The sequence below is a fragment of the Emiliania huxleyi genome (genome assembly GCF_000372725.1).
Source record: "Emiliania huxleyi CCMP1516 chromosome Unknown EMIHUscaffold_151, whole genome shotgun sequence".
Lineage (NCBI taxonomy): Eukaryota > Haptophyta > Isochrysidales > Noelaerhabdaceae > Emiliania > Emiliania huxleyi.
The window spans coordinates 1-8,771 of record NW_005201080.1 but is presented as its reverse complement, the minus strand read 5'-3'; the positions used below and the strand labels follow the sequence as shown (position 1 = coordinate 8,771).

Below are 8,771 nucleotides of genomic sequence, written 5' to 3'. Positions count from 1 at the left end.
GGGGGGCCCCCCGCCCCCTTACCAGTGGAAGGGTGGGCAGGTTATGCCCCCCATGGCGGGACGCGGCCCTCCCGGTTCTGCGGAGGGGGGTCAAGAACGTAGAAGTAGTCGGGGCCAAGAGGTTGCTCGCCCGCCGGCGCGGGATTCGCGTCAAATCAGGCTTGTTGATCGGCCCGGAGGTACGCTTGCGCCGGACCACGACAACGACCACGACAACGACGCAGCGGACGGTGAGCAGATCACAACCAGATCTCACTACCTGCTAGGGGGGCGGCACCTGCGCCGACGAGACGACGATGTCGGTGGAGGAGCCGGAGCCCGTGTAGGTTGCGACGGCGGGCTTGCGCCCCTCGAAGGTCTCGGCGTTGACGAGCTCGGGCGCGCCGTTGGCGCCCTGTGCGAGATACAACCGAGATCCAGCCGAGATACAGCCGAGATCTAGCCGAGATACAGCCGAGATCTAGCCGAGATATCGACGTACAGCCGAGATCTAGCCGAGATCTAGCCGAGATCTAGCCGAGATACAGCGGAGATACAGCCGAGAGCTAGCCGAGGGTGTGCTCCGCATCGCACCTCGCGGTAGATAGCGCCGTGGTGTCCCGGGAAGGACGGGTCGGGCGCCTCGTACCCGGGCAAGCCCGCGTCGCCGACCTCGCGCGGCGCGATGTGCAGGTTGATGGAGGCGAGCGCGTCGTTGCCTATCTCGGCGCACCTCGGCGGATCTCGCCCGATCTCGGCTGGAGAGAGAGACGGGGAGCGTGTCGCTGCCCGGCCCGCCCGAGCCACCGTGGATCTTGGTCACGTTGTACTGCTTGAGCTCGATGGGCCGGCCGATGATGCGCAGGATGGCCTGGGAGGGCGCGTCGACGGGGGGTCGGGGTCAGGGGTGGGGGTGGGGGTGAGGGTGGGTCAGGGTTAGGGCCAGGGGGGTCAGGGTTGAGGTGAGGGGTAGGGTCAGGGTGAGGATCAGGGGTAGGGTCAGGGGGGTCAGGGTTAGGGCCAGGGCTAGGGCTCGGGCTAGGGTTCGCCTTGAAGGTTGCGTCGACGGGGCCGGCTCCGATGGCGGCGACGGCGTGCTCTGTGCCGGTGCTGACCTCGTGCAGCCGCACCGTCGCCGTCGAGGAGACCTTGCAGGGTTTGGGTTTGGGTTTGGGTTTGGGTGAGGGAGAGGGAGAGGGAGAGGGTGAGGGTGCGGGTGCGGGTGAGGGGTGAGGGTGAGGGGTGAGGGTGAGGTGAGGGGTGAGGAAGGGTGAGGGTGAGGGTTAGGGTGTCATTGATACATTTCGAGGGACCTTGTGGCCGTGGTTCTCCGAGTTGGACTGCACCGAACACGAGAGCAGCTCCCACGCCTTCTCCTGCACCGCCTGGGAAAGGGAAAGGAACGGTCGGTGGAGTGTCAAGGAGGTGTCTAGCAAGTGCCTTCTCCTTGCACCACCTGGTCCATCACTACTCCGAGCAGCGACTCGAGGTCGGCGTCAGAGACGACCTGCGGAGATGTCGCCGAGGTAGCGCCGAGGTAGCGCCGAGGTAGCGCCGAGGCACCGCCGAGGTAGCGCCGAGGTAGCGCCGAGGCACCGCCGAGGTAGCGCCGAGGTAGCGCCGAGGTAGCGCCGAGGTCGGCGTCAGAGTGCGCCTTCTTCGCGTCGGCGATCGCCTTCGCCTCCTCGACGAACTGCGACAGCTTGGCCTCGTCCTCGGCGACGTCGTTGTACCTGCGGGGGCGCGGCACCGACGTGTGTCCGACGTGTGTCCGACGTGTGTCCGACGTGTCACCGACGTGTCACGGACGTGTCACGGATGTGTCTTGGCCTCGGGTGAGACTCTCGTGTCACCCGACCAGCCGCGCGCGGACGCCGTACCGACGCACTCACTACTGACTTAATGAGGGCGTGATCTCACCCGAGCTCGATCAGCCGCGCGCGGAAGGCGGCCTTGCCCGAATGCTTGCCCAGCACCAGCATGTTTGAGCTGTCCGCCCCGACCTAGAAGGTTCCTAGAAGGTTCCTAGAAGGTTCCAGCACCAGCATGTTGGAGCTGTCCGCCCCGACCGACTCGGGCGTGATGATCTCGTACGTGGCCGCGTGCTTGAGCATGCCGTGCTGGTGGATGCCTAGACCCGTCCGCACTGCGATGAGACACGACTTCAGCTGGCCCACAAGAGCACGCCGTGCTCGTGGATGCCCGACTCGTGTGCAAACGCGTTCGCTCCGACGATGGCCTTGTTGGCCTGCGCGCGGCGGCGGGGAGCAGCAGCAGGGCGTGAGAGAGGGTGCGCCTGTCGCCTCCCGCCCCAGCGAGGTTTCGGCCGGCGGAGGGGCGGTGCTGGCTGGCTGGCCTGCACGGCGATGCCGGTGTACGTCGCAACCATCTTGGACGTGCGCATGATCTGCTTCGTCTCGATGTCGCAATGGACCGGGAAGAGGTGCGGCCGCGTGCGCAGCGCCATGACAACCTCCTCGAGGGATGTGTTGCCCGCGCGCTCGCCCAGCGAGTTGAGGGTCACCTCGACCTGCCTCGCGCCTGCTCACACCGGAGCGGTGAAGAGAGGCGTCGTGCCCCGCTCGGGCGCGCGGCGCCGCTGCTCGTCCGGCGCCTCGCGCGACTGCGGCGAGCGAGTTTGCAGTCGCGAGGCCGAGGTCGTTGTGGCAGTGGGTGGACCAGATGATGCGGTCTGCGCCCTTGACGTTTGCGATCAGGTGCGCGAAGAGCGACGAGTACCTATTCGCCAGTCACGAAGGAATGAACACCGCTAGTCATTCGCTTGCGACCAGTCGCGAGGAGCGAGTAACTCGTCCGGCAGCGTGTAGCCGACAGTGTCGGGCAAGTTGATGGTGGTGGCGCCCGCCTCGATGACGGCCTCGCACAGCTCGACGAGGAAGGCGGGGTCGGACCGCCCGGCGTCCTCGGGCGAGAACTCGATGTCGTCGACCATCGACTTTGCGAAAGCGACCATCGACGAGGAGATCTCGACGCACTTTGCGCGCGAGATGCCGAGCTTATGCTCGAGGTGGATGTCGGAGGAGGCGAGGAAGGTGTGTATCCGGTGGAGCGGCGCGTGCCGCACCGCCTCGTAGCACCGCTCCAGGTCCTTCTTGTTCGCGCGCGCGAGCCCGGCGATCCGCATCGGCTGCCCGCTTCGCCGGCCGTCGGTGAGCTGGCCCGACGTCTTGGCGACCTGCGTGACGGCCGCGAAGTCGCCCTCCGACGCGATCGGAAAGCCCGCCTCGCACACGTCCACGCCCAGCCGCGACAGCTGCTTCGCAATCTCGACCTTCTCCGACTCAGTCAGCGTCGCGCCGGGAGACTGCTCGCCGTCGCGCAGCGTCGTGTCGAAGATGACGAGCTTGTCGGTCGCGGGCTCCGCCGAGAAGGCGCGCGCCGACGCAGCTGGCCGCCTCAATCTGCAGCAGGCGGCCACGGACGGCCGGCGAGCGCTCCTGAGGGTCGCGCTGAGCATGGGACTTCGCGGCCTCTCCGCGACGAGAGAGCTGTGAGCTCGACCTCAATGCGGCGCGTTTTCTTTTTCTGTGAGGGCCGCTGCAAGGCCGGAGCGAAATTTATTTTAGCTAGCCTTCGATGTTATGAAACAACACGTGCCTTTTGGGGTACCCCGTTTCTGCCGCGTCCTGTGCCTTATTTTGTCAACAAAAACAAACGCGGACACCCGCATGGCATATCGCTCTCGGGCCTGACTGCTTACAACCACAGACATCGCGCGAAAAAATCTTTTTCCCGAGAAGGCCGAGGAAGGCCCTGCCGCCGCCGCAGGGGGGCAGCGCGGGCACTGCAGCCCGCCGCGCACCGCCGCAGTCGAGGGCAGCGCGGCCAACGCAGGCCTGGATGGCCCTGGTTGGTGTTGCTGGCCTGCGTCTCGACGGTCTGACTCGTGCGGAGCTGAACGGCCAACCCGTCGAGGTGGAGAGGTGGGATGAGGAGCGAGGGCGCTACGTTGTCCGGCTGCCCCAGTCGAGCATCAGCGTCAAGCCGCAGAATATTGTGATTCACGCCCTGCGGATGGACGATGTGCAGCTGGCGAGGCGGCATGGCGAACAGCTCGAAGCGCTGGGATGTTACGACAAGGCAGCCCAGGCCTATCGAACCACCCTTCCGTTTTGGAGCGGCGTGGGCGGCGACAACCTCTCCGTGGCTTGGGCCGACATAGGACTGGCATGTAAACGCGGGTGCCGGTGGCAATCGGCAAAGGAGGCGTATACCACCACGATTCGAGAAGCCGCCACGCAATCGCGTCGCGAGACTGTTCAGGCAATGCTTGCCAAGATGTTGCAGCAGTTTACCGCACTCGATGAACCGTCGCTGGCGGCGGACCAGCTCCTCGACGACCCGCAGCAGCTCTTCCAAACGACGCTCGGCGACTTGTTTGCTCAATATGCAGAGGAGTTTCGCAGCGAGCACATCGGCGAACACTTCTGCCAGGTCATGGGTTTTGACTACGTGAGTATCCAGTCGCGGAGGCAGCGCAATCGCGATTTCTTCCTCGCTGTCTCGCGACGGGTTCCAAACGTTGAAGCTGTCTGGGTCTTCTGCTTTTGCGACGGGACCATGCTCGCTTTGTCCCAGGAGCCAGGTGCTTGTGTCTAATCGTAGTGGGGGCCCTGGCCCCCCTCTGTTTTCTGTTTTCTGTTTTTCAAAACGCCCGCCCGCCCGCCACCCCGAGGTGGCTCGGCCCCCCACTGACCCAGAGATCAAAAAACGTCGGCCCTGCGCACGCACGACACACACACACACACACACACACACACACGGCCCCCTCACAAACACGAACGCGGAGCTCCCCACGTGACCCGTGTCCGCACGCCCTCCTCCCCTCCAAAAGCTTCGTAAGCAGCGGAGCGTCGTCGGTTTACGTTTCTGGGTCGCAGCTCCGGTGTTCGTGACTCCTGTGGCGCACTCGAGAGGCGTTTGGGGTTCGGCACCGGGGCAGTGGGCGAAGGCGCGCGGCCAGCAGTGCTCTTCGGCAGCGACCGAGATGGCAGCCAAGCATGAGGAACGGGGTGCGTCGGCTATTCCCCACGCGCAGTGCCAAGCACGCGGTGATGAGTGATTTTGACAGCTGCCAGTGCGTCCACTTTGAACCCTTGCGCCCTCCTCCCTCTCCTCAGTCGCCGGCGTCGCCACTGGCGGGTGCACTCACCTCCATTGGCACAGCTGACTGCACGAGGAGAGCCGAGATGGCAATGTTGTGGACAAGCGCCGCCGTCCTTTGCTGGGCCACTCGCATCTCTGCACCTCTCAATCCCGGCTGCAAAAGGAATGCAGCGCCGGTGTTGCAAGCCCGCTGCGCTGTGGCCAGCCGTGGCGGTGGGCTGGGTTCAAACTCCTGGTACAGACGACCAATGTCCGTCGACCAATCTTTGAGCTGAGACGACAGCGTCCGCGACGACATTCCGCCCGGACGAGTGAAACGGTCGATGATCGTATTCACGACGAGTTTCGAATAACACAAGGTAAACGTGTTTAAAAAAAGAAATAAAACAGACGACCTAAGGGAGGGATGGGAGGACGGCACGCCGCCACCACACAGGGATTTTAAGGAGAGGAGTGTGGTGCTAGCCGTCGCCCACCCTTGGGCGTCGTCTCTTATTTATCTCTCTTTGCAGTGCCCCACCTATTCTCCACCTTTATTGCTACCTCGCGGTCGTCCCACTCTCGTATTTCTCTCGCTAAAGAAAACTAAGGACGTTTCTTTAAAAGCACGTCTTGTCCTTTCGCCTGCGGAAACGTTCAGCTCTCCCTGGCGTGGCATATCTCGTCAACCTGCATGATGGGGGGAACCTCGCTGCATCTCGCATCTCTCTCGTCGGTATGTCCGCAGCGCGCTTCGCTCGACTGCTGGTCGTTCCAGACGGCCCAGGTCGCAGCGACAACAGGCTCACGTGCGGCGGCAGCGGTGGTGGCGCCCTCGACGGCGGCCAGACCTGCGGCAACGATGGCCCTCCGGCTCCTTGCCGTGAGGACTTCGCTCACCTCGGAGACGGTCAAGAGCGAGCATACCGGCAAGCCCGCAACAAGTGGGCTGCAGCGGGCAAGAAGCGCAAGCGACACGAAAGCAAGCATGCTGAGCGAGATGCAAAAGTACATCACGATGCTGCTCGAGCGCAGATCATGCGGCTAAGTTGCGGGGAAACGCAGGACGCCGCGGAGTCCCTCGCAGCTTACTTGGTGGAGGAAGCGGCGATACCAGCTACGGCTCGTCGGACTGGTGCGTAGCAGCGACACTGGTCTGCCTGCCCAGCACGCGTCACCCCCTCTCTGCTCGCAGGCTATCCGAGTTCATCCTCCTGATGAGCATGGAGGCAACATACTCCGCTGTCGAGAAGGCTGCTGCAGCTAGCCTCGCGCTGAGTGAGCCGGCAACGCGATTCATGATCGAGAAAACACGGTCACTGGCGGTGCAATGGCGAGATAGGGCAGCGTCGACCTTCCAGCAGGAGCAGGATTCGCAAGTGTGCGCCTTGCTGTCGTCTGTGGCATACTGCGACGATGTTCAGCCGCCGCCGATGCTATCTCCGAAGCTCGCCACCCTTGCGTCAGTGCTTGCCGCCCCCAAAACAGTCGACATCGAGGCCAGTGACGCAGAGCTGCGGGAGTACGAGGCGCGCCTGGACCGGCTGAGAGAGAAGCGTCGCGCGTCAGAGCAGCGCACGGCAGAGAGGAAGGCGGGCATGCTGCCAGCCAGGGAGCCAGAGGCGGAGGCTGCGAGTCTCGAGTGCTATCTTCGCGAGCGAGAGGAGCGAGAGAAGCTTCGGGCGCTGTGCAGAGCAATCCAGGAGGGCGACGAGGCTACGGCGCGGGCGTGGCTGGACGGCGGCGGGCAGATCAACGCGATGTACGAGTACGAGCGGGACTCAAAGGGCCAGCCCATCTACAAGACACTGCTGGGGCTTGCAGCCAGAGGGAGCGGAAGCTGGTATGGCAGGGCCAAGCAAGAGGCGGTGCTGGTCCAGATGCTGCTGCAGCGCGGCGCTGAGATCAACCAGCAAGATGGGGGGGGCGAGACGGCGCTGATGCTCGCCGCTGAAGGCGGCAACGTGCTAGTGGTGGACATCCTGCTGCGGCACGGCGCGGAAGTCAACTTGCGAGACAACCAAGGCTGGGCTGCGCTCGTGTGCGCCTCCTTCTACTGCATGCCTGACCCTGCTCGACACGCTACTCTGCTCCGGCTGCTGCAGGCAGGCGCAATTATGCCGACTGCAGTCTGGTACAAAAGCGCCGTCTGCAGTCTTAACGACCGGTACAACTACCTGCGAGAGGTGGAATCGGCATATCGCATGTCAACTGCGCCGAACGCCTCCTCAACGGACACTTCAACGGATACCTCCTCCTCGTTCGTCGTCCTTCCGCAAGCAAGCAACTCCCCGGCGAACCGCTAGACGACTACATCGCTGCCTTCCGCGCAGCGCAATCGTGATCGGGTATGCGCGCCGCGCTGCGGCGCGTGCTTTGTTTTCTTTCAATTAGGTCGGACGGTTGCGCACCAAAAGAAATCGAAAACCGGCCCGCGCTCCATGGTGCACACGGGCGAGCCAGCGCCGCTGCTCGGCCAGCGAGTCGTGCTCGGCGGGCTCTCCTCCCGCCCCGAGCTGAACGGGCGGCGGGGCGTGGCGGGGAGCTTCGAGGGCGGGCGGTACGCGGTGGCGCTCGAGGGCGGCGGCGAGAGCGTGCGGGTGCATCCCGGTAATCTGTCGCCGGCGGCGGCGGAGCGGGCGTCGAGCGGTGTCGTGGCAGCCCCCGATGCGGTCGTGGCAGCGGCTGAGCGAGGCGAGGAGGAGGCGGTGCTGGCGTGGCTCGAGGGCGGCGGGCGGGTCAACGCGACGTACAAGAGAGGCGGCGTGAGCGGCCTCACGCTGCTGATGGGCGCCGCCCGCTACGGCCACGAGCGGGTGGTCGAGCTGCTGCTCCGGCGTGGGGTGAAGGTCAACTTGCAGGACAGCGACGGCAACGTCGCGCTGATGTACGCCGCCGCCAACGGCAACGAGCGGATGGTCGAGCTGCTGCTGCGGCACGGGGCGAAGGTCAACCTGCAGAGCAGCGACGGCGTCACCGCGCTGATGAACGCCGCCCTGTCCGGCTATCCCGCCGTCGTGCGGCGCTTGCTGCGGGCGGGCGCAGACACGGCGGCGCGCGCTGAGGACGGCAAGACAGCGCTGCAGCTAGCCAAGCAGCTGGGCCACGCCGAGTGCGTCGAGGCGTTCCGGCAGCACGTCCAGGAGGTGCTGGCGGGACGGCCCACGGCGACGGCAGCCGGTGGCGAAGGCGCAGGCGGCGCTTCCCCCGGCGGCGCTTCCCCCGGCGGCGCTTCCTCGGCTGGATCGAGAGTCGCGGAGACGCTATCTCCAGCGGTGGCGGCGGGGCGGGCGTCGAGCGGTGTCTTGGCAGTCTCCGACGAGGTCGTGGCAGCAACGGAGCGTGGCGAGGAGAAGGCGGTGCTGGCGTGGCTCGAGGGCGGCGGGCGGGCCGACGCGACGTACGAGAGAGGCGGCGTGAGCGGCGTCACGCTGCTGATGGGCGCCGCCTTCAACGGCCACGAGCGGGTGGTCGAGCTGCTGCTGCAGCGTGGGGCTGACGTCAACTTGCAGGACAGCAACGGCCTCACCGCGCTGATGTTCGCCGCCGGCCAAGGCCACGAGAGGGTGGTCGACTTGCTGATACGGCGCGGCGCTGAGATCAACCTGCACAGCAGCGACGGCTTGACTGTGCTGATGGCTGCCGCCCAGGAAGGGCGCGAGCGGGTGGTCGACTTGCTGCTGCAG

The 8,771-nt window shown here is 65.3% G+C and overlaps 2 protein-coding genes across 2 annotated transcripts; one reads left to right on the top strand and one right to left on the bottom strand.

The window, feature by feature from the left end:
• Nucleotides 1-320: 320 nt before the first annotated feature.
• Nucleotides 321-3,470, bottom strand: EMIHUDRAFT_429366 (2-isopropylmalate synthase). Its single transcript, XM_005786375.1, has 11 exons — nucleotides 2,790-3,470; nucleotides 2,604-2,718; nucleotides 2,342-2,509; nucleotides 2,182-2,227; nucleotides 2,049-2,110; nucleotides 1,898-1,982; nucleotides 1,293-1,368; nucleotides 1,029-1,127; nucleotides 769-850; nucleotides 574-698; nucleotides 321-394 (listed from the first exon to the last, which is right to left on the bottom strand). The coding sequence occupies exons 1-9, from the start codon at nucleotides 3,455-3,457 to the stop codon at nucleotides 799-801; spliced, it is 1,371 nt and encodes a 456-aa protein (XP_005786432.1). The 5' UTR covers nucleotides 3,458-3,470; the 3' UTR covers nucleotides 321-394; nucleotides 574-698; nucleotides 769-798.
• A 2,477-nt stretch (nucleotides 3,471-5,947) lies between these two features.
• On the top strand, nucleotides 5,948-7,429 carry EMIHUDRAFT_228830 (hypothetical protein; the record flags this gene model as incomplete). Its single annotated transcript, XM_005786374.1, has 3 exons — nucleotides 5,948-6,093; nucleotides 6,281-6,772; nucleotides 7,366-7,429. The coding sequence occupies 3 exons, from the start codon at nucleotides 5,948-5,950 to the stop codon at nucleotides 7,427-7,429; spliced, it is 702 nt and encodes a 233-aa protein (XP_005786431.1).
• Between the last annotated feature and the right edge of the window lie 1,342 nt (nucleotides 7,430-8,771).